This window comes from Planococcus citri, chromosome 2, assembly GCF_950023065.1.
Source record: "Planococcus citri chromosome 2, ihPlaCitr1.1, whole genome shotgun sequence".
Lineage (NCBI taxonomy): Eukaryota > Metazoa > Arthropoda > Insecta > Hemiptera > Pseudococcidae > Planococcus > Planococcus citri.
This window is the reverse complement of record NC_088678.1, coordinates 58,987,530-59,012,824: the sequence shown is the minus strand read 5'-3', so window position 1 is coordinate 59,012,824 and position 25,295 is coordinate 58,987,530. Positions and strand designations below refer to the sequence as shown.

Sequence of the window (25,295 nt, the reverse complement as noted above, 5' to 3'; positions counted from 1 at the left end):
GCCTCCGTGATAAGAACAAAGATCAAATGAATGAAAAATTCTATCCAGTTGATGTTGTAACATCTTTGAGATGATTTAATCAGACCGGCATGCAAAATGGTTTCGTTTGTTTTTGTGTTATGAACAGTTGATTCATTTCGTTAATAAAATTTGATCGAAATTTACACGTATTTGTCGTGAATTGAAATGTTTTAATAATTTCCGGCGTTTAAGTTCCTTCGCGATTTGATCGATTATTTGTATTTATCAATTTATTTTAATAATCATGACCAAATATGGTGTTGTTGATAATATAAAAATGTTGGCAATGTAATACGTATCAGTGCGACATCTTTGTGATATCTAACATGGTATTTTGCGATTAATTCGAGTAATTAGTGATCAGTGTGAAATATTACCAATTCTTATAGCGAATAAAATCAACATATATGTAATATAAGGTACGTTGACCGCGCTTACTTGGCCGGCTTTTTTTTAACCATTTGTTCTACTTTCATCCGGGTATGCTTCTTACATGATATGAATGCTAATTTGTTTTTCATTTTATAGGAATTAGCGGTATTACCGGTACATTGTAACATTATTTATCGTGTTTCGTTCGATTCATTTATCTATCTCACCTCATTAACTACCTACTCGTTCATTTACAAATTTTCAAACGCTCGAAAAATCGTCGCCGCCGTTTGATTTTCCACCTCCCCCGTCGCGTGGGAAATTTTTTCGGAGCTACGCGACTCAACACGGTACGTTTGCGAATCGGAATAAAATTCGCGGTAATTTTCAATGGCAGAATGGAAGCCTAACGATGAATCTATTTTTAAAAAGGCAAACTATGTCATCGTTTATGATTCCAACGTGATTAAAAAAACGTTGAACGTTGGTAAATTTCGTATGTATTTTGCATTTCGCTAAAACGACGTTAGGTTTGTTATTGTTTTTTTGTTTACAGTTCGCTATCGTTGCTTTCATTTTTCCAGCCGTCGCGATCGTGGAAATTTAATACCTTGTTTAGGTTTTTCAAGTCGATTCGCAAACATTCAACAGTTCGTCGATTAAAAAAAAACGTTCTTCTAACGTAAATTTATATGGTAAAATTGTGGTCGTCGGTGTTATTTTGTTTAGTGGTTTCGTGTCGTTCGCGTTTTGTATCGAAGTAAGAAGCATATTACACCTGGAATTCGATCGTGGTCTCCCAAGTCCAAGGATCCTAACCAGTAGTTTTCTGTATTACAGATGTCCTTCCGAGTTGTAAGAAGTAGTAAATTCCGGCACGTTTACGGGACAGCTTTGAAACGAGAGCATTGCTACGATAACATCAGAGTCTCGCAGTCATCATGGGACTCAACATTTTGCGCCGTGAATCCGAAATTTCTAGCTGTTATAGTCGAGTCGGCAGGAGGTGGTGCATTTATTGTGTTACCTTTAAACAAGGTTATCTTTAATTAATATTAGAACAATTATAAGTTTAAGTACCTTTTTCGATACTACTACCGAGTTACACGTTGCAAAACCTATCAGCTGCGTCGTTGCCCCCTACCTACCTTGCCCTTCCAGCTTACAGGATGTAATACCGCGAATTCATCTCTCGCCTTATCAAAACTTTTATCGTTAACAGACTTCGTATCGTAAACAACGCTACAAAGATGAAATATTTAATATTTCAAACGTCATTTAAATCGTCCAGAATTTTATATTTTCTTCTTAACATTTTGATATTTTTGTTTCGTTATAATTATCGTGTCATGTATGGGTCGGAAGTAGGCACGAATCGCTGTTCATTTTGTATTACCGAGTGTACTTCGAACCTTCATTGATTGCCAAGTCGAAGGTCTCGTATGCAACAGATCACGACAAACTACAATTAACACAGTTTTGTGGTGTTATGTGTGTTATTTTGGCCTCAGGCGATCTTCACGAATGAACCGAGTAACGAAAGAGTTTCGATGATGGGAGGAGAGGAGACGGAAATACGTGCGGATTAACCGTCCAGTGATTGATTCGGTTTTTGTATTTTTTTTTGTCGTATCGTAAGACGAGAGTTGAGGGGTATTTGTATGTACTTCTTGGAATATTGCGGTGAGTTAGTTTGGTTGAATGAAGTGTGGTTTGACGATGAAGGAGAGGGGTGACGACTTCGAAAATTATGTCAAAGAAAAAGAACAGTTTGAATTTAATTTTATGGTTTTATCAGTGTTGAGAAAAGAATTGAAAGAATACCTATTGAAAGTCCATTAAAAATTTTAAAAATTAATTTCTTCTATGATTTTATCCTTTTTCGAAATAATTGTACGAAAATACGATTCATCAATCCAAATTTTAAGCTTTATTCGTCAATTTTTCATGTTTCCGAGTCAAGGGGTTCACAAAATAACAATGATTCAATTTTTTCAATAGAAATTACAGAACACGAAAAAATATTCGAAAGAGCCATAAAATCAATTAACTGTAATTTGTAATCAAACGAAACTGCATTATGAAAATATCCAGCTGATAAGAAGGTTCGAGCGCTATTCGAAAAAAAAAAAATCATCGCAACTTCGTGTTACGAAATCCGATAATAGGAAAATAGTGATATTAGTCAGTTTGCGGAATTCGTAAAATGACGTGTAATGATTTGTCAATCATTAGTAACGATGAATCGTGTAATTTTCTGAATGTTTAAAACTCCATAAAAGTGCAAAATCAAACCATCTATTACACGATTTCATTGACTCGATGATTAAAAATCGTGTGATCATCGTAGTAGTTGAAAACACTGGTCTGTAATGAAACTGCTGGTTGAATTTCAAGAAGTAATTCTGATAAGATTTTCCTCGTTAATCGAGATGAAAATGATGGGAAAATTCCATCACTTTTTCTGCTAATCGCGAAAAAAATGGTAGAAAAATTATATCACGTGAGGATTTTTTTCAAACCAATTTTCCAGTTGGTTTTTTTCCAAGTTTTTGAGGATAAAAATCGATTTCTTCTTCTGTCGCGAATATTTAGAAAACCATGCATCGTATAAAAGAAACTACTAACTGGACTCTGGTGGTGGAAAATTTTACGATCTACGATTCTGTTTCTATTCATTTTTTCCCTAAATGAAAAAAAAAATTTTGGAAATAGTTTTTTTTTATGATAAAATTAACATTGATGTAAAGAACTTGATTTTATGGTCGATCAGAGAGTCCTTTGAAAATAATAAGTGGCAATGAAATTGTGGACCCTGACCTACGTAAGGTTTCTAGAAACATAATATTCACAGTGTGTCTAACGATCATGAAAGTCATAAAAAAGTCATGAATTTTGCTCGAAACACCCATGAAATTTTTTTAAAGCCCATGAAATGAACAAGAAATCAAAAAATCCGAAAAATAAAAAAAAACTGAAGGCTATACTTGCCTACAAATTTATAAAAATTTCTTCGTAGTTTCAAGTTCTTTAATTTTATTGGATGGGGGGGGGGTATTTTCATGAGGTAAAAATTGGAGAAATGAGTCATGAGAAAGTCATCATTGTTTGTCTGGGAGTTTTGTTAGACAACCTTGTATTCAAAGTTCTGTTCGTAGAATCTTTTGTTTGCCCAAAAAATCGATTTCCTGCATTGATACTCATCATTTTTTTCCTCTTATAAAAACTGATATTCTGCGATGAAAATTGATTTCTTGGACAAACAAAGGCTGCTGAAATACAATTTCATGAAAACAAAATTGTAGGGCTTGAAATTTTTCAATAGCTCAAATTTCATGATATTATCCACAGAAAAAAAATTGAACTTTCAAACTTGAAGCAAAAATACTTCATAAACGAAAACTTCTAGAAAAGAATCAATGTTCAATTTTTCTCTCAAGAGACCTTTTGCTCTGCAAAAAATTCGATTTTTGGGGGAAGTAAGGCTCTCATTATGAAAAAGTGAGTAGAAACAAAATTGTGCGAGCTGAAAGTATCCATTTATTTTGTTTCTCAACAGCTTAGTTTTCGAGAAATTTGCAACGAAGAATGAAACATGAACTTTGAAGCTTGAGTTGAGAATACTCGTACTTCTCGAACGATGGGTCCTGGAAAAACATGTAATAGGGCTCTTCTGGTGGAAAATTTCATACCCTAAAATTTTGTTTCCATTTATTTTTTCCTTAGGACCTTCTGTTGGTCAAAAAAAATCGTTTTTTTTTATATCAGGGTGTCCACAAACCTGGAAAACCTGGAAAAGTCAGGGAATTCGGTCGGTCTGGAAAAGTCAGGGAATTTCGTAATTTTCACGCAAAATCCCTGGAATTTTGAAAAAATGATCAATTGCAAATTTTGGATAAGGACCTGTGATGAAAGGAAAGCATTATTTTTCACTTCTCGAAACACAAATTTTCAAAAGCTTTCGCCCTCTCTTCGCTCGGGCTTGTTTTCTTTTCTTTTAGATTATAAAAATCAACTTTTAAAGCCAAAAAAGGAACTCCTCACGAAAAAAAATATATTGTTTTTATGCATCTCGAAATACAAATTTACGAAAGCTTTCGCCCTCGCTTAGGCCTGTTTTCTTTTTCAAAATCAACTTCCTTCAAAAAAAAATATCATTTAAATTCTAAAATCTTGAAAGCCAAAAAAACTACTCGTCTTCACATTAAAAAACCTCGTTCTTATGCTTCTCGAAATGCAAATTTTCAGAAGCTTTCGCCCTCGCTTCGCTCGAGCCAGTTCTCTTTTCTTTTTAAAAAGTTGTTTTTTATATCCGAAGAAGTATCCAGTTCGAAGAGAAGCTTATGAAAAAAAATTACACCCCCCTCCCCCCCCCCAAAAAAACCTTCAATTCATAATTCTAGTATCGGGTACACTTGAAAAATTTTTAAAAAAATGGTCTGGAAAAGTCAGGGAAAATCATTTCCAGAAATGAGTGGACAGTTGGACACCCTGTATACTATCTATATTTAGTTTTTCTTACAGAGACCCATTTCCTACAAAGAAATCCATTTTCTCACTTAACAGAGGCTTCTACGAAAAAAAAATGTACAGGAACAAAATTATAGAGCTATTAGTTCGTTTTTTGCTGAAATTTCCAAGATATTTTGCGTATAAAAATAAAAAATGAAATATCTGTGAAAATACCTCTCGTAAAACTATGATTTCTAAAAAAATATTTACTCAATTGGATTCCCCAATTATTTTATTTCTATACCTACATTTTCTTCGTAAAATGCTTTGTTGGTCCAGAAAATTGATTTTTTTCAGTCAAAAAATGAAAAAATTGGACAATATTCATATTCAACCCCCCCTCCTTCCATCCCTCACCCCACCCCCAAAAAAATTCTTCCATTTTTGAATTGAAATTAGCTCCAAATTCAGGGTGTCCAACAGTCACTAAAGTTATGAAAAAGTCATAAATTTTGGTAGGTGGTCACTGGTCATAAAAGTTATGAAATGAGTCATGAATTTTGCTCGAAAAACACTTGAAAATTTTATAAAAGCTCATAAAATGAAAAAAAAATCATTTTTGATCCTGTAAAAAATGACAACCCTGTTCGATTTCCTCGAAGTTTCAAGTTACTTAATTGTTTTGAGAAGGGGGGAGGGATATTTTCATGCGGTATAAATGTGAATATAGGTCATGAAAAAGTCATATGACTTTTTATCTGGGAGTTTTATTAGACACCCTGAATTTTTACGACAAAAACAATCGAAACGCAATCTCTTTCTCAGTTTTGTTATCAGTTTCTCTCTGTTGGTATTTTCCTCATAAATCCAATCACTGATAAAGAATCTTGATTGTTATGATTCTACGAGTAAATACTCTTTTCAATGATATTTCAAAGAAAAGGGTCGCATAGAAACAAAATTCTTACATAATATTAAGAAACACAATTCGCCCATATTCTGGCTCAGTTCGCAAATTTAAAAAAAACGAAGAAAAAAAATTAATGACTCGACAAGATGAAAAATACGCTAAAAAGGAAGAAGCAGAGGCCAAGGATTAACGAACTCTGTGTTTTTTACTCCTCACAGATGAACTCTTCGGATAAACGGTTGAAAAATTTCGCCAAAAAAGAAAACGAAACTTGCACACTACTCGTAGTCTCGTACCTATGTACGTAAAATGATCGACAGTGACAAAAGAAAAAACCATTTGTCGCGACTGACTGATGAAGTGATGAGGGAGGAGAGAGGAGGGTATTTGTCGAAAGAAACCCCAAAATGGATTCCGTTGAGTATGGTTGCAGCATACTTAATAATTAATCACCTCGCGTCTCTCTATAATTATTACGTGTGTCATGTGTGTGAGTGAAAGAGTCTGCGTCGAAAACCGAAGACGACATTGACCAAAAACGTCCGGCGAGATGAATCGGTCGTTTTTTATGCGGCTGATTGAAGATGTGAGCAGAGGGGAAGGGGGGAGTCATCGTTGCACATACGATATACATTGTATTTATGTAGTATAAACAAAAAATAACGTTACGTAATATAGGTCAGTGACTAAAGAAATTTACTGGTGTGTGGCGATAGAGAGAAAAGATGACAGGTCGCGAATTCGATGAGCAAACGCAAGACGTTGTCGTCGTGGGGACTGAAGGACGGTTCGAAAAGTGTGCCCCGGAGTGGGATGAGGATATGTAGGGAGGGAGCTGGGGGGGGCTCCGGCGTATCCAAAATTAAACCTTTACGTGGGGTTAATCGTCGTGGTCGTCGTCGTAGTCTTCGTCGGGTTATTTTCTTTCCCTTCTACCGACTGTGCGATGATGCTGTGACGATCTTAATGGAGTGCACACGGCTCTGGCGCGCGTATGCAGTAAAAATCATGGGCAGCTGGGGAGGAGGTAAGGGTTCGAAAAAGTCCCTATATCTCTTTTTCGCGCGCTCGTATTCTCTAATTATTTAGTGCCTACACTGCACTGTACTGTACTGTACACAGACACACACACATACACATTGGTAATAATATTGTGCGTGCAAAGAGTAAGTGAGAGAGAGAGCGAGATGGTGTGGTTTTTTTTTCGAATAATCGCGATACTCGATGTGCCAGTAGCGTACGTACGTTGGTTCGTTGGTTCGTATTCCGTTGCCAATTTTATTACTTACTAGATGACGAAAATGAACATCTGTTTAAGCAGTGGGGGGTAAAATTTCCTTCCATCGATATAAAAATAAAGCAGGGAACGTGCGAGCTATATCGCCAGCGAGCGCCACACAACGTACATACGAGAAGATAAGATACACGAATTCGAATAATACGAATACGAGAACAACACATGATGAAAGATGAGGATGACGCGAACGTATCGTCATCGGAGTCGCCTTCGCCTTGTCAAAAGCTACATAGATGAGATGATCGAGTTGGCCATACCATACGCAGAAATGATTGAACCGAACAAGAGAAAGAGAGACTGGATGCGGACGGATGCGATCAGTGATCCCCCTGCGATCATCCATGTACGTAGCTTCGGTGATAGATTCGATTAACGAGGCTCGTAACTTTCATTCCCCATTGATCGGATTGGCGAAAATGCCAGTACCACGGCCACGTTCACTCGGTCACGGATTATTTAACGCCGATGATGATTTTTGTTCGCCTCTTACTCTCTCACTATATTGTATGTACTATGTAGTATGTACGTTGTTGTGTTGAACCGGCGATGGCAGCTAGAACCGTCGTCGATGAGGATAGATTAATGGTTTGGAAGAGTTTGAGTATCCCTGGGTCGATGAATCCATCTCCGCGATGACTATTTCACCTGTAAAGAAGCTCGTTAATGAGCCAATCTACCCATATACACGAGGAATTTATATGTACTATGGCACAATGTAAGACGTAAAGTACTGCTATATCCTCGAATAACCGAGTTAGCAGTACATAATGATAGGTATATGGTAACTGGCAACATTGAACAAATCGACGATTTTTCGATCGTTTCTGTTTCTCTCTCTCTCCTGCGATCCAATGACGAATAATTAAAACAGGTTAACCGCGATTGACTAGGTGCGGAAATTTTTCTTTTCGCGATTTTTGGTAAAGATACGCGCGAAAATCTTGTACTACTGTTTACGACGAATGGATGTAGAGTTGAAGTGGAGAGAAGATACAGCTATATTATAGAGATTGTACATAGAAGATAATCGAACATATATATGCAGATATGTGTTCGCGAATATATTGGCGTACACGTAATGTATGTTGTATTATGTGATTAGGCGAGATGACGATTAGACGATGGCATAGGTATTTTAATTATTCGCACAGGCCGGATATACGAGTACGACGCGAAACAGGCGCCTGCCTCGATATATAATGTAGCAAACGATGCAGGTCTGGTGAATGGTGAATGGTAGTCGCGTGTAGGTCGTATATGTATTGGCAGATCGCGAATTCGAATAAAGCGTTATTTATTTTTGGTGAATTACGTAAGCGAACGCGAGAACCATAGAAGATTTGGCCCGCAGGTTGAAAGGGAAATGGATTTTTTGGCTGAATTTTCTTTCGACGCGAGACGCGATGCACGGTTTCCGATTTCCGGAACGATGTGTCGGGTTGGAAGTTGTTGAAGGGGGAAGAGAGGGCTGTTAGAGAAGATGAGAATGCGGTATTGGAGTCAGGATTTGATGGTGGTGACTAATGAGCTGGGCTATAGGCTCTAAAAAATCCCCATAAAAAATGACCTAAAATGTTCTAAAAAAAAAAAAAACAGAAAAAAATCGTAGCTAACGATATGAGTAGTGTTTTACAGGAGAAATCATCGGCTACAATTTTTTTTAAAATTCAATAAATATTGTAAGATAATACTTGGAGAAGGAAACACGAAAATACAAGATAAGACGTTTTATTTTAATAAATACTTTTTATAAAATGAAACCAAGCGCAGGAATAAGTCAACATTTAGAAATGTTCAAAAATGTAAGGAACACGCCTTGGATTCTTAGTGAAAAATTTGTCAAATACAGAACAAACGTAGGAAATACTTACATTAGTGTAAAATACGGTATACCAGTATTTTCTCTGAACGTGAAAAATTTTCTAAAATCTGTGAAAATCCCCTAATAATGCACAAAATTGATTTTTCATGCTGTTATCAGTAGAAAAATAGATGCGAAAAAATGTTTCAACAAATTGGGCTCGTTTTACCGAAAATTTTTAAATTGTTGAGATTTTGTATCGAAAAATTTCAAGAAATCTTTCGTGATCTGCAAGATGATCTCGGTGTATTTTTACTTGATAATTGTTTTTTTCGATGTTTGAACATAGGTCGGGTGCGAGCATTAAATTTGTTTCTTCAAATGTTTCGATTTGGCGAGAGGAGGGGTTGGATCAAAATTGATTTAAAACTAATTTCCAGGGTAGGTACCTATCTAACAGGTAAAAAGTAGTGATTTTAAAAATGGGTGGCGAAAGTAGTGAAAAAGTAGTTGATTTCAAAAGGGTGGTGAAAAAATGAAAAAATTCAAACACGTAACAAAAATCTTCAAAATATTGGGAAAGGAAGTTACTTATTTTTGATGAAATTGGCTGCTTGTTATTTTTTTATACGTAGGTACCTTAATTTTGGTGGAAATTGAAAAATACTTCGTGTACAAATTTAATAATTTCAATTAATCATTTTTTTTGTTTGAAAATTTTCCTGTGAAAAATTTGATTTAGTTGATTTTTTGTGTGCTTTGTGGGGGCAGGGGGAGGTGGAAGCGAGTAAAGAGATTTCTAAAAATTTGGTTTCTAAAAGTAATGATTTTTTTCAACAAAAAAAATCGTGGTACCAGGATTTCTCTTAGATCAACATTTTTCCAGTTTCAAAAAAAATTAAGTTCTAAACAAAGCAGAAAATAAATGAAAAATTTCAAAGTTGATTGAAAAAAATTGAAAAAAGCAGGACTACTTGAATAGAAATTTTAGCAAAATAAAAACGCAATACTTTCAGAAAAAATTTGGCAAAAAAACAGGACTTTTTCAAGTGTAGGAAGAGAATAATATTGAGTAAAAATTTATTCTAGGTAATCAGAATTTTTTCATTTTCAATGAGAACTACAGAAAAAGAGGAAGTTCAAAATTCTGAATGAAAAAACCAATACGAAAGCATGATTAAACAGTACTGTTGGACTTGAACGCCCCGGGGGATATTTGTAAAAAACGGATGATAGATGCAAGCCTCAGAGCATCTTGAGTTTTTGCGTAACTTAATGTGGGGTCTGCGACAAAACAAAAACAAAAAATTCTGCTCTTGACAAACAATCTTCGCGTCTTCAGTTAGAATTTCGAAAAAATATAAATAAATTTGACCGAAATCATTCTTGAGAAAACTACACAGTACCTTAAAAATCACCACAAAAATCACAAATTAGTCTTCGCAGAAATTTAAAATTTTGAAAAACCAAAAAATTAGAACCAAAAACAAATCACATCTGAGAAATCGAATTTTCAGAACCCCAAACCGAAATCAAACTAGATGTAATTTTTAATTTTTTCATATGAAACTAAGTAGTTGGGGCTGAGAATTTAGTCAAAAAGGTAGTGAAAAAAAATGGAAAAATTCAGACGTACAAATTTTCTTCCAATTTCAATTTTTTTTAAAAATTTTCCTGTGAAAAATTTGATTTTATTAATGTTTTGTGTGCTAGAAGGGAGGGGGTCGAGTGGAGAGCTTTCTGAAAATTTGGTTGAAAAAAGGTGATGAAAAAGTAGTGATTTTTTTCAACAAAAAAAATCCGTTAGATACCATGAATTTTTGATCTCCCCTTCCCTCCCATCCCATCCCATCCCATCCCCTCCAGACTCGATTGGAAGCCGGTTCGGACCATTTTGAGTAGCTCTAGAGTCTCCAGTAGATTTTTGAAAATTGAGATTCCCACAAAATTTTACTCAGAAAGCCTATTTCAAGCTGTTCTGAAGCCCTCAGCTATACCTATTTTTAAAACTTCAAATTTTCTGTAAATATCATAAAAATCATCCAAATTGGTTTATATTTTTGAAAATTTTGTTGGTGACTTCGATTAATAATTACGTTCCATTTTCTCAAAATCGGATGAAATTTGTGAAAATTTTCAATTTTTTATAAATCTACTACAGGCTTTAGAACTACTTAAAACAGTTCGAAATTATTATCAATCGATTTTAGGTAATTGAAAACAGGGTATATGCTAAATTTTAGCTTTCTAGGTCAATTTGGTGAAATTTCGATTGTTTCTCCCGTTTTTGACCTAAATTTGATTTTCCAAAAATTCACCAAAAAATGAAAAATGCGCTTCAGCGCCTGAAATTTTGAGAATCTGGGCGAGTGATTGCAATAACAATCTCACAAAAGCAGTTTTGAATGCTGAATTGCTGAATAATCAAAACAGAATGGTTTTTCGGTAAATACTCATTTCTCGATTCATAAAATTTCCAGTGAAATGCTGGGCCTAATTTATTGAAGCATTTGTTTGCATATTCAACTTATGTAATTTTTAAACGATTATTTATTAGGTTTTTTTTTTTGGAAAAAAATGTCCAATGGTCTAAATTCCGAACCCTGCTCGTTTCAATTAAAGATTTTCGCTCAAAAAAAGCAAAGGCGAAATTTTGGTTGAAGAATTACTAAACTAGGTTAGCCAGCTTTGACTCTTGCAATTGATAGAGGAGGAGGAGGAGGAGGAAGTGGTTTGTGGATTTCAATCGTTTCCTGGGGTCAAAAAAAAGCACAGGTAAAAGTGAGTTTCTTCTTTCTACCGCAATTTGTGCAATTGCAATTTTTGATGTTTTTCACAAACCAATTTTAAATTTTCTAAAATTTGCTAAAATTTAAAAAATGAAATTCAATTTTTTCAATTGTCCAGTAGAAGTTTGATTTGACAATTTTCCAAGTCATAGTCCCCTTGAAATCTGTTCCTTTTGCATTCGAAACGTCAATAAGGTCTGAAAAATGCCAGTTTCTTGATATGGGTATCTCGAAATATTGCTGTGATTTCGATTCTCGTAGTCTGACTGAAATTCTGAACCTGAACTTAGTTAATAATTCACGTTATAATTAGTAAAGAGAAGTCGAACGACGTATTCCGGAGCGTATCCGAACACTTCCGAACATACCTCTTCATTCCTCGCATAATTCGTCGCTATTATTTCACCGTCGTCGTTTGATATAACAATGACAGCAGTACTTAGCCTTATAGCGTAGCTGCATTCTCATTCAAGACAAATAATCGTTATAAATATCTGTGCAGGCTGCAGATGAGGTACCTGTATATCTTACGAGTACCTGTGTACCAGTGTACTACCTGCTTCAGTGGGAAAATTTTTATAGCGGTGGTGGCAACGGCGGTGGTAGTATAGTAACAGCAACGTTAACGGCTCGTAAAATGAACGATGTAATTAATATTATCGTTTTTGTTTCTCTTTTTTTTTACGACACCGTATAGACTGGCAGAATTGCACCGGATCATGCTTTGGTCGGAGGCCACAAAGGACCCGTGTTAGATATCGCATGGTGTCCCCATAATGATAACGTCATCGCGAGTGGCTCGGAAGATTGCGTCGTTAAAGTATGGCATATACCGGATGGCGGTATTTCGAGGTAGGTATCGATACACCCATCTATATGATGTGCATCCCAGATCATGGTACCAATTTTGGTTCTAGTATGTATAGTTTGCTGAAATAGAACTGCCCGAAAATTAATGAAGAAAACCAGTAACTAGAACATAATTTTATCGTTCTGGTTTCTTTTGAATTGAATGAAGAAAAACAAATACCTAACTGAATTAGCTGATAAATAAGTTCTTTCTATATTGAATTAGCTCAATTGAAACAACATAATGATTGTATGGATTTCGAGAAACGTACTCGTACTGATAATCTGTCGCATTTCAGCGAGTATTTATCGATATCAATATCGAGGAATTTTTTTTTACGAAATCGAGGCTCGTGGAAATTTTATAATTACCTATTTTAACAATTTTACGAATTACGCCAGAGATAATGTTTTTTTCTACGCGTTATATGCATCTCGTACCGTAGGACTCGTAGGTTGACGTAGGCATCGATTCGCGACGGCCGATTTATGTAAATTTGGTCGAGAAAAAATACCGTAGTATGTTTTCCCCTTGACCTTAAATAATGATTCACGAGTTCAAGATTGATTTCTCCCGCCGTTGTTGCTGCTGGGTTTGATACTACGTCTACGTAATACTGTACGTTATTGGTATAGGTACTTGGAAGTTGGACACCAAATATTATTAGCGTATGTACTTGTACGCTGGCTGGGTCGTACCGTATGATGCGTATAAATTGCATATACGAGTAGATAAGGATAAGGTACCTACCGGTACACGATCTCTACGTGATCGATACGAGAAAATATTCCATTAATGGGCGAGGTATACCGTACTGTGTATTACAATACGTGCGAAGCGGTCTCGTCAATTGGTAATATTTATTACGACCAAGGTAGTACTATTTTTATGCGATTACTCGATTAGTAAGTGCTGTACGTATAGCTACGTAGTACATATAATGTATGCAAAAATAAATATACAAAATGAGGAAATGAATTTGTTAAAAAAAAATAATTGTTGGCGAGAGCGTTTCAAAAATAAATACCGATTGCGATACGTGTCCTCTGTATCGCGATGTTATTTAAACAGCCGCTAAATAGCAACAGGTGAAAATTAGAGGAGAGGAGGGGATGAAATGAGACTCGAGTATAAGAAAACGAGTCGACGTTTTTTTTACGTGATTTTCACGCGAATGTACACGTTTAAGCTTGAAGTTTTTCGATGCTTTGATGAAGAGGGGCGAAGTAAAGGAAAGAAATAGAAACGATTTGAAGTTGAAAAATTCAAAAATCACAGTGGTTGATATTTTGCGATTTGGATGTAATAGAGTGATCCTAGGCGTTGATTTTAGCGTCAAATTCTGAGATTTTACTCTTCGAAAAAAACGTTAAAATCACGTTTTCACGATTTCAGCGAAGTGGAGTCTTAGAATTTGACTCCAAAAAGCTCGATCAATTATGAAAGTTACCGGAAAAATCAAATAAAAAATTATCGAGCACTTGCTAATGTGTTTCAAATGTAAATTCTTCTATTTGAAAAAATATGCATAAACGCCTTTTGTAGGGGTGCCTAAAGTGGAGGGATCTAAAAAAAGGGTTCAAAATTACGTATATTCAGGGAGCTTAATTAAATTTTTTCATCTAGATAATTGAATATATACCTGAAAACGTTACGTTTGGCGCAATTCGCAGGTTTCTAGTTTTCCCGGGGTTGCCAAAATATCGAAATTACGAAAAATTGAAAAATTGGATTTTTTAGTACCAGCGCAAAATTTTATTGAGCTCAAAATTGGGTAGGATGGAGGTCTTTCAGATACTAATAAACTGTAAAAGCTTTTTAGCGAGGTTCAAAAGGGTAGGTCCAAAATTTTTCAACCCCCCCCCCCCCCCTCCATTTCTGCCTCCGAGGATCGAAAATAGGAAAATCACCTCGCATAACGTTTATTGGGTTTAAGCAGATATTTTACGCTGAACAAATTTTTGAAAATAATATTTAGTGGTTCCTAAAATTCTTTTTTTATTCACAACTTTGGGAACCCCTGGAGACGGAAAAATGGTCATTTTGGGTTAACTAACCACAGATTCGTATTAGGGATATTTATTAGAAACATTTTAAGACTGGTCGAGTCGATAACTGTCTGGGGCCAAAAAATGGCCTTATCGCAACTCCTCCTCTAGTGGGAGCCATCAGGAGAATTTATGGCCTCCTTATCCTTACTCAAAAATGTCTGATGTTTGCAATTTTGGTGTCCATTTTTCGAATGTAGCATTTTTTGAACATTTTTACCGTTAGAAGTAGACCCTGAAGGAGGAGGGAGGGGGGATTGCAAACCATCAAGAAGAGTAAGTCATATTGGTATTGGATTACGTATTCATGTTCCCGAAGTCGCTGATTCCGATTCTGAAAATCATTTTACCATAAAATCAATTATTAAACCTACCTCCCTCCTTCCTCCTTCTAGTCGGTTACAAGGAAAATACATATGTAACTTATCTATGAAATCGAAGGAGTTGAAAGGAAATGAATTTTTGGAGAAATCTGACTCAACTTTTTAAGACAAGCAAAAAATGTTATTTTGTGAAATTGCTCATCTTTGAAATTGAAGGAACCTGAGTCCATCTTTAAAAATTCACTGAGCCATAGCGCCTTCAATTTTAGAGAGTAGACCATTTTGTAAGATAACCTAATTTTTTGTTCGCTTTGAAAAGTTGGACCAGAAATTGTGGTCAAAAATTTGGTTTTTGGAAGTTCTTAAAATCCTGCCATTTTCGTTTACTGATTAAACAGGAAATGTTTCAGGAAAATCAAGTGTAATTTAAGGTGCAGGTTGCTCCTCTAAAGGCTGGCAGGGTGTCTAACAGTTATTTCGATCCAGAGGAAGGTCAGGAAAAGTTTGTCTTTTTGCTGATGAGTCCTTTTTTTCAAAAAAGTCAGAAAAAATCCTTCTTTTTACCGAATTTTTAAATAATTCTGTCATTTAATCGAAATATGGAGCGAAAGATGAAAACTCAATTTTTGACAATTTTTCATTTTTTTTAAACGTCAAAATAATTAAATATAATAGAAAAAAATTTAATATTTTGGTAATGAAAACCAATTAATTATTAATCCATTGTTTGATGTATTTTCTTGATTATATTTGTTTTGTTTCTTTATTTTTAGTAATTTTATGAAAATTAATGGGAGGGGGGGGTCTGTACATTTTCAATCTTCCATGGTCCTTCTATTTTTAGTTTTCAGATTTTGTTAGACAACTTGGCTGGTGTGTGCTAAAGGGTGGGCCATTTTTGACTTTTCTTTGTTGAAAAATTGAAGATGGAATTTGAAAAAAACAGATTGTGGGGGACCTCCAAATCGGTGAAAAAAGTTTTCAGGTCTCCGACCTTTTACAGCATTTTTGTACTAGGGTTTCAAATTTTAATTTTTACATTAAAAATCGAAAAAAAATTATCGAATTAGATGTTTTTGAATTTTTTTCACCTTTCCCGGGGTTTAGCATGACTGATAAAAATTGTACGATTGTTGACTAATTCCAAACTTGAGTAAAATAACTTTAAATGGTGTAAAAAAAGTCGAAAAGGGTTTTTTAATTTCCAAATGGATATATCAGTATTGCCAATTAAGTAAAATTCGAATTTTTTTTGATTTTCAATGTAAATTTTAAAGTGATGGTACAAATTGGAAGCCCTTTCCTACAGTCTTTTGAGGTCTCCCCCCCCCCCCACAACCTTTTCTTCGAATCTCATTTCCAATTTTCCAACAAAAAAAAAAAACAACATAGAAGAACGTTAGGTGAATTCATTTTTGAAGTTTCGAATTCCCCTAATAGAACTCTTCTGAATGGGTAACTCTCTTTTTTTTCAAGAAAGCTTAATTTTCGGTCTTTCAAACAATATTGATCCACCTCCCTGTACAGTGTACACACAGCCCTCGAAAAATCTAAAATAATCTAAAAAAGTGGAAGAAGAGTTAGTTACTGAAAATCTTCCAAATAATGTAATTGATTTTCCAAGTAAGAACTCCTCCCCCCACCCACTGGTCAATCAAACAATATTTTTGCACCCTTAAGTAAGCCGATCAATATTTTCAAAAATTTCAATTTTTTGGTGTCAGAATCCGTCTGAATAACTTCTCAATTTTTCAGGAGAAAACCTCCCTCCCTTCTCTCGAACATTTTTTCGAATTATTTATTACCGTCATTTTATTGGGGGGGGGGGGCGATTTTTTGAAATGCAGGGAGTTTTTATTTTTTTTAAAGAAAATTATTTAGAAAAATTCAAACTCAAAAATTGAGATTTGTTTTAAAAAATTTTTGATTTCATCCTTTTGATTTTTTTCTACTGTGTGTTGGGAACGTTAGGGTCAACTTACTTTTAATATAAACCAAAAATTTCCTCGATGTATTTTAGAAAATTTTCAATGGCATTTTTATATGTACTGATTTAGAAACTAGTTAGGTAAAATTAATTCAAGAGCGAAGGTTCAATTCAAAGATTGGTTAGGGTACTCTGTTTTGCTGGAACCGATGCTTCATGAATATTTTTCTACTAATATAAAAAAAAGAAGAACAAAAACACGTCAACTGATACCCAACCGAATACGACTGATCGTTAATGCAGTAATTTTACCTCATTTTTTGGAAACCCCTGATTTCGAAAGAACGTTATCAAAATTGAATCATGAGCCTTGATGCGTAACATTTCAACGAAGGGTGAACCTCGCTCGTCGATGAGTTTGAAACATTTGCAATATGTGTCGAATCGAATTGTTTTCTCTGTATTTTTTTTTCTTTAGGCAAATATTTGCAGTTTTGCATAAAACAAACGTCAATATCGTAGACGTATTGGTTTAAGGATGATATTTCCTAATCAGGGGTTATCAAATTTGAAACCGTATAATGAAAATTAATTTACGGTTTGGTTTGATCACAGTTTCGTGGTATTGTTTCAGTTCTGTTTTTTTTTTCGAAATGTTCTCCGTTTCGATTTCACTTCCTCGTTGGTAATAATTCCCTTTATGATGATAAATTTTTATCAATTTCAGGGGTTTCTAAAATACGTAATTGGTATATTTTTACACGAGCCTCGAATATCGTTGAATGGTTAGAATTTCGTGCGATCTCTGAAAATATTAGATTTTTCTTCCCTCCCCCCCCCCCCCCTCCCTAATTACACCGGTTGACTGAACGATTCAGTCACATATGTATGAGCAAAATCGTTCGTTTACTAATTTTCTTCATTTTTTTTTCAGAACTCTCACCGAACCCGTTGTTGATTTACTATTTCACCAAAGAAGAGTGGGCTTAGTGCTGTGGCATCCCTCAGCTCAAAACGTCCTTTTAACTGCAGGTTCGTTGTATTTGTAGCTTCAACTACCTCTTATCATTTCCATCTTGAAACATTCTATTATTCTCGCCAAATACAACTAGAAACGCAAAGATTAACGGTCATTCTGTTTTTACAGGCTCCGATAATCAAGTAGTATTGTGGAATGTGGGCACCGGCGAGGTACTTATCCAAATCGATTGCCATCCTGATATCATATACAGTGCCTGCTGGAACTGGGAAGGCACGAAATTGGTTACGACATGCAAAGATAAACGAATTAGAATAATCAATCCGAGAACCGGAGAAGTAGAACAGGTACGTCGATATTCGCCGCTGTAATTAATTTTCCATCGATGAAAAAGTTAGCAATACACTCATCGACGATTGTACATATTTTTATAGGAGGCAATCGGACACGAGGGCAGTAAAGCTAGTCGAGCGATATTCTTACGCTGCGGTCTGATCTTCACGACCGGATTTAGCAGAGTATCGGAAAGACAGTATTCATTGCGCGATCCGGGCCATTTGGATGATCCCATCGCTATCGTCGATTTGGATACGAGTAACGGCGTCATGTTCCCGTTGTACGATCCGGATACAAATCTAGTCTACTTATGCGGCAAGGTAATGGCCCTGCCACAGATCCTTCATCGTCTGTGATCCTTGGAATTTTAACAAAGAGCGATTTTTTGATCGATGATATTGATCTCGCGTTTCAGGGCGACAGCGTCATAAGATATTTCGAAATCACATCGGAAGCTCCTTTCGTGCACTATATCAATACGTTTCAAACTTCGGACCCGCAACGAGGCATCGGTATGATGCCGAAGCGAGGCTGTGATGTGAATTCGTGCGAAATAGACAGATTCTTCCGTCTGAATAATTCCGGATTGTGTCAAGTTATCAGTATGACTGTCCCGAGAAAGGTAAAAATACAGCGCAGGACATTATCATTTATGCGAAACGTAATTACGAATACTATACTCTTTATTTCGTTGGCAGTCGGAGCTCTTCCAAGAAGACCTGTACCCGGACACGTTGGGCGACATTCCGGCCACAACGGCCGAAGAATGGTTCGCCGGCAAAGACGGCGAACCGATATTAATCTCGCTAAAAGGAGGCTTCGTACCGCCGTCGACCAAGCAGGCCGAATTCAAAGTAACCAAAAGATCGAACATACTCGATAAACCATCCAAAACGTCCGGCTCGGGCGCTGCCGGAGCGGCCGGCTCATCTGTCACGAACGCCGTTGGTGGTAAATCGGCCGCCGGCGCCGGAGCCGCTAGCAATGTTACCACTAGTAATTATAACGCACCGTCGCTATCCGTAAGTAACCCCATCATTGTTAGAATTATCCGCTCGGAAAATCTCCGGTTTAGTTGATACAATTTACCAACGTATTCCTCTTTCTGATTTCGTGCACAGGACGAAATTGTCAAAGAGTTCAAAGAAGAGATTCGTAAACTGAAGACGATGATCGTTAAACACGAGAATCGAATCAGAGCATTGGAGGCCCGTGTGGTCGACGAAAACACCACCAACGAGAATGATAAAACTCGCAAAGAAACAGTCGAAAATCACTCATCCGGCGATTCGGCGAACAATCAGTCAGCAGATGTGAACGCCAACTCATCCGGCGATCGAGAAGACCTGGCGCCCGATGAGGTGTAAATTAATAATCGAGTATGATATACGATATGACATTTTCCAATCTTACAAATGCGTATATGTATGTGTTATATATGTGTACTTCTCCCCTTTCTTTCCTCGTATAATTTTCCCCCTACCCCCCTTTTCTGTCTTTGTCTCTCTCTCACTCTCTCCTTGTACGTATGGTTCTGATGCGTGGCTTTTTTTTTCTGCGTGCTTGAATGAGATAAATTATTTAAACGATATTTTACGTAAGTCATTAATATGTAGTATAATATGGCATTTATTTTAATATATTTAATATATTATTATACGTTTTAGGCGTGGCCATCGACGGCGCAGCCATTTTGAAAACTAAGTTTTCGCAGTCGTAGTTTTAATATGTTGAGGTCAAATGTGTGTGTTTGTGTGTGCGTTTGTTTGATTTAGCTATTTATTCTCTCTCTCTTTTTTTTTTTTACATACTCGTAGAAGCCGCTAAGAGCAGCGTAAATAATTATTTTGATGTTTTAAAAGACTATGCTAACGAATACGATTACGTGTTCGGATGATTTTTGAGTACAATGAACGTTGCAAATGAAAGACTGGATATTGGGGGTCTTTGAAAATTGAGATTCGATAGTTTTAAGATGAGTTAGTGAATTGTTTAGATGAAATGAAGGTTATAGGTGGCGAATCTTTCAATACGCGTTCGTCTGTTTAATTCAGATGTTCACTCAAAAAATTTCTATTTTATTTTTAGAAAAATTGAAAAACAAATCTTTCACGAACGATTTTCCTGAAATTTTCTGTACAATGATTTCTGAACAAGTAATTGAATTTTTAGAGCGAATCAGTCGTTCATGTGGTTTTTGAATTGGCCACCCATTCAAGAGTAGATAACTTAGTTTTAAACAATCATAAATTTTAATTTCGTTTTATGCTCAAATCCTGCGGTATGAATCGTTCGCGAACGATTTTTGGAATCATTCAATCATTCGTAAATGACTGATTTGGGTTCATTTTTTAAAAAATTCTAAATTTTAAAATCTAATCGTTCGCGAATGATTCGCTCGAAAAATAAAATATCCAACTGAACGAGACGATTCTTTTTGTACATCTGTTCACGAACGATTTTTGGAACGATTGAATCATTCGCGAACGACCGATTCGGAATTATTGAATAATTTCGCTTCGATTGTTCATCAAAAGGAAAACCCCCTTTTTATTTTTTCTACCTGTTTTCCAAATTTTTCAATCTAATCGTTCGCGAATGAATTATTCGCTAGAAAAATATCTAATTGAACGAGCCGATTATTTTCGTGCTTCTAACCTTCTATCATCTCCACCGATACAAATCATTCGCGAACGATTTCTGGAATGACTGAATCATTCGTGAACGACCGACTTGGATTCGGATTCGGTTTAACCGCGGGTTTATTAATCAAGTTCGTCTCCATTTTTCAATCCAATCGTTCGCGAATGATTCGCTCGAAGAATATCTAATTGTACCAAAACAATTATTTTTGTGCCTCTGTCACATCCTGCGATTCGAATCGTTTACGAACGATTTTTTGAACGACTCGATGATTCGCGAACGACCAACTTGGATTATTGAACGATTATTTCCATGCTTATTGTACCATATCCCATGTCAATCTGCAGCGAACGACTGATTTGGATTTTTTGAACGATTTCATTTTGATTGATCATCAGTCATCATATTCACAACTATTTTTCAACCGGTTTTCAAAATTTTTCAATCTAATCGTTCGCGAATGATTCGCTCGGGAAGTAACTAGTCATATTATAAACGGCAGAAATGTGTGTTTTTTTAAAAAAATCATTCGCGAACGATTTCATATAAGATGATGTTTCGCTAAGAAAACTGCCGGAAAATCCTGCCCAAATCACAAGAATCGTTTTCGAAATTATTCAGTCGTTCGTGAACAACTTGATTGCATTACTTGAAATTATAATCCACGTGAAAAATTAATAATAGAATATTGGACACTGGTTCGTTATCCACCAGGTATTTTCAGCGTACCTAATTTTGAAAAATTTATATTCTTTCGTGAATGATTCGTTTTCTTTTAAATGCTGCAAATTATGATACATATTTGTATGATTTTTTTTCCCAAATCAACGTTCGCTCGGCTCGAATCAATTGAACACTCGTAGTGTACCTATCTAAAAAGAAAAAAATGTTTGTTACAATGCTTATTCATGCGTATGTTATTTTTTGTGAACTATGTAAATTATATTTATGTAAATATTTTACGATATGAAATGGTCCTTGGAAAAGGTCGATTACGGAGAAAGGTTTTGAAAAAGTATCCTTTGAATAATTGTTCTAATTTGTAGAATTTTGACCACCTACCTATTGAAAAATTCCAACAGTATTAATATCTAGCGATGGAGTCGAATCAGCCATACAAAATTGAAAGGAACGTGTTTTTTACTATTCTGCTTTTTTTTTTCATCACATATTTAATTTGAAAATACACGAAGTATTAGTATTCTTACTGTACGTATTATGAAACGAATCTCATCCGCCTTTCCAAATGCTCGGATTGTTGCCTCGAGAGTGCACTCACACGCGTTATGATTTTTCTACGCGTTTTATTTATTTATTCATTTTTATTCAACTAACGACGAAGACGACTGAATTTATGGCTTTGTTTTTTTTTCTCTGAATTTTTCGCATCGGGCGCTCGTTTGTTCTTTTTTTTTTATTTTATTCATTTTTAATCAGTCTTCCGATTTGTTGCATTTTATTGGTGTATGAAATATAATTCATAGTGTAAAAGACTGTTCTAACTTTGAGCTTTTTATTTTTTATTAATAATATACACAAGGTCATTTTATATATTCATTGTACATGTATTTAAGCAACGAAGAATTTTTAAGCTTTTTTTCTCTCTATCTTTCTGGTGCCCTAGCCCTTTTAATAAACGAAGTGGATCAATATTAACGTATAATGTACTATTAATCTGTGATAAATCTACCACCGGTAACGTTCTGTTCTGACGTGCGGATCTATACTCTTGTAACGTAGTTTGCATTTTTATGTGGAATGGTTTTTCTTAAGTATTTATTTAATTTTTTTCGTTCGCTGTATGGACTAGACACTGGAAAGTTTTCACTGTACGACTAACACACGCAATACCGTTTATCGTATACAGAGTAAAGTTTAAGAATTTCATTGATATCTTGTCCTTTTATTTATGATCTATGCCAATTTACCTATACACTGGAATTGTTGGAAAAAATGAAAAAAGAATTCGTTTATATATGTTCATTTGTAATTTTGAATTGTATCTAATGGATGATATTATTGTTATTATGTAATATATAATTTATTGATACAAGTTGATTGGTTTTTTATATTTTTGAAACATAATTGGGTAAGTTGGCGGGAGAGTTTTGTATCAATACTTGGAGGAGAAAATTTGAGTGATGACTGATGAACACTTTACCCTCACAAGGGAAGAATGGGACTAGACTAAACCAATCTAGGTCGAAAGAGCACGAATCCTCCCCTCTTTTATTTAAATAAATTTCGATAGCTTAATTTCATTTTTGGATTTTTAAAAACTGTTTCAAGGGCGATTTAACTTTTTTATGGGATACTTTTTTTAAAGCAAATTTCCAGAAGTGCGAGTTGAAAAGTGAATTTTTTATCATTTTTTAAATTCCAAAAAAGTGAAAAAAAACACTAATTTTCAAAGAAGTTGCATAACGAGCAGCTTTTTTCAACAAGATATTGCCTGGTGCGTTTCCATGATAACCAGACTCGAAAACAATACCGATTTGACCTTTTTGGAAGTCTCCAGTGAGTTTTCAAATTTCTCCAGTAATTTCAAATCGCTTCAGAAGGGTCCAAAGTGAACTTTAGAACCACTAACTTTGATCGGTGCTCATTGAGCATGCTCTCAATCGTTTTTATCAAGTACATACTTTTTAAATTTTTTTTAACCCTTTTACAGTGATTTGAAATTTCTGGAGAAAATCAAAAAATCACTGGAGTCTCCAGAATGGTTCAAAGCTACTAGTCGTTGATGTGTGAGAGTTGACTTGAAGGCGAGTTATTCACGCTGGTTCACTTTTCTCAAAAAATTACATAACAGTTTTTCTGAATTCTCAAAAATTAACCTGAAATTTTGATTTCCGGATTGAGGGGGATTAGAACATGCTCTTTTAATCTACTCGTAGCTTGGTTTCGTTCACATTGTAGAATGTGAATTCAAGATTTTGAATTACATGAAAATGACTTCCTCTATCCAATAAACTTTCAAATTTTGTACCCAAAATAGAAATTTTATTATTAAATATTGATCCAGTCAAAGATATCATCATTGAATCAAAAATCCTCCCTTTTGGTGCATTAGCGAAAAGTTTCTCAACTTTATCAAAAAATGTCGCATTTTTGAACAAGCAGTAAATGTAAAAAAAAAAGTATTTATTTCAAGTTATCACAATTTCGTTTCTTTAGGAAACATTTCACACAAGTTATAACATTTAACTTATCAGAGAGGAACCAGATTGCTCAAATTCTGATTTTAAAACATGGACAAGTCTGCATATTGAACAAAATGTTGTATTTTGGAAAAGTTTTCTTCACGTTTTGAAAAATTATTTGAAAAAATAATAAGAGAAAAACAGTTCGTTGGAAAAAAAATGAGTGCAAGAAGAGAGAATTCAGAGGGTTGTCGACGACTTCCTCAAGTAGAACAATTTACTTCAAGTTGCAGGCTGCGCCAAGGAGTCGAGGGAAGTTATTTTTCAAAGGTGCTTCGCGCGGGAAGAAACGACTTTATAGTTTTTAAAGTCTTCAAGTGCAGCCAACGTAATAGAGTCAATAGAGGATCTGCGGCTACTATTCTTCGAACTTGTTTTCACGAAGCTGAAAAATTAATTTTAATTAATAATGTGTGCGTATTACTTTACAATTTACTAAATCAATCTACGTACAAACTTTCTATTTTTGCAATAATTTTTGTAATATTTTTGTTACAACTAAAGATGGCTAATAAACGGCAGGATGAGTTTCCAAGATGTGACGCATGGCCTAAATAGTGTGGTAATTCGCTCGGAATAGTAAACAGATCTGCATTGATGGTTGCATTGTCATCATCCACGTGCTACAACATATCAAATCAAAAAGCACAATCATTACTATAATGTAAAGTAAATTAATTGCAGTAGAATAAAAACACTATTTGATAACTCACAGATACAATGAGATGAATCTCAATTCCTTGTTTGGTTTTGTGTTCTACAACTTTGAAATTGAAGTTGGTTCCGTCGCAGTCATTCATTTTGTATAAGTACTCATCCGTGTTGTCGAATGCATCGAAAAAAGATGTACACGATAAACCACACTGTAACATTGCAGCGTTGGCCATAGCTTTGGTGTAAACCATATTACTTACAATTTTACTTTGAACGTCTCGAGCAGTAACCAATGCATCGATTACTTGAACGCCATTCGCTGCATTCATTTCCTTTACGTCCAACATGGTGCACTAAAGGAATAATAAACGAAATTAACTTCGAAAAGAATTCTTCAAATACGCTGATAAACACAATAAAAGTACAGTTATACTAGTTGAAAGATGAATCAACGATGTACCTAGTTATCAAAAACACTATACCTATAATACTCGAATCAATCGACTTCAAGCAACGTTAATTAAATCGTTATAAAATACAAAAAACAAAGCTGTAACACTCATACTTACTCGAATCAATCGACACACTTGTGGAAAAAATTTGTCACTTTTCCCCCACTTCTACTAAAATAGAAAAAAGAAATACTCCCTGCTGAGCAAACAGTATTTCAGTAGAAAATCAACCCCCTTT

At 35.2% G+C, this 25,295-nt stretch overlaps 2 protein-coding genes across 3 annotated transcripts; one reads left to right on the top strand and one right to left on the bottom strand.

Annotated features, from left to right (window-relative positions):
- Nucleotides 1-92: 92 nt before the first annotated feature.
- coro (protein coronin) lies at nt 93-22,804 on the top strand. Of its 2 annotated transcripts, XM_065351820.1 has the most exons (10): nt 93-440; nt 550-1,153; nt 1,234-1,431; nt 12,340-12,494; nt 17,725-17,822; nt 17,938-18,116; nt 18,204-18,425; nt 18,521-18,727; nt 18,804-19,127; nt 19,227-22,804. In XM_065351820.1, the coding sequence occupies exons 3-10, from the start codon at nt 1,234-1,236 to the stop codon at nt 19,470-19,472; spliced, it is 1,629 nt and encodes a 542-aa protein (XP_065207892.1). In that variant the 5' UTR covers nt 93-440; nt 550-1,153; the 3' UTR covers nt 19,473-22,804. The 2 variants fall into 2 exon arrangements, with proteins under 2 accessions (XP_065207892.1, XP_065207890.1); XM_065351818.1 differs by lacking the exon at nt 550-1,153.
- LOC135836803 (uncharacterized) lies at nt 21,276-25,104 on the bottom strand. The gene is made up of 4 exons (XM_065351851.1): nt 25,097-25,104; nt 24,665-24,958; nt 24,405-24,574; nt 21,276-24,336 (listed from the first exon to the last, which is right to left on the bottom strand). Exons 2-4 carry the CDS (start codon nt 24,950-24,952, stop codon nt 24,216-24,218), a joined length of 579 nt encoding a protein of 192 aa, XP_065207923.1. The 5' UTR covers nt 24,953-24,958; nt 25,097-25,104; the 3' UTR covers nt 21,276-24,215.
- Nucleotides 25,105-25,295: the final 191 nt, after the last annotated feature.

Coding starts and splice junctions, on each gene's coding strand:
- coro (XM_065351818.1), top strand. CDS start 1,234: ATGTCCTTCCGAGTTGTAAGAAGTAGTAAATTCCGGCACGTTTACGGG. Junction 12,495..17,724: donor CCGGATGGCGGTATTTCGAG/GTAGGTATCGAT, acceptor TTTTTTTTTCAG/AACTCTCACCGAACCCGTTG. Junction 19,128..19,226: donor ATAACGCACCGTCGCTATCC/GTAAGTAACCCC, acceptor TTTCGTGCACAG/GACGAAATTGTCAAAGAGTT.
- LOC135836803 (XM_065351851.1), bottom strand. CDS start 24,952: ATGTTGGACGTAAAGGAAATGAATGCAGCGAATGGCGTTCAAGTAATC. Junction 24,575..24,664: donor AGATTCATCTCATTGTATCT/GTGAGTTATCAA, acceptor GATATGTTGTAG/CACGTGGATGATGACAATGC. Junction 24,337..24,404: donor ATTGCAAAAATAGAAAGTTT/GTACGTAGATTG, acceptor TTAATTTTTCAG/CTTCGTGAAAACAAGTTCGA.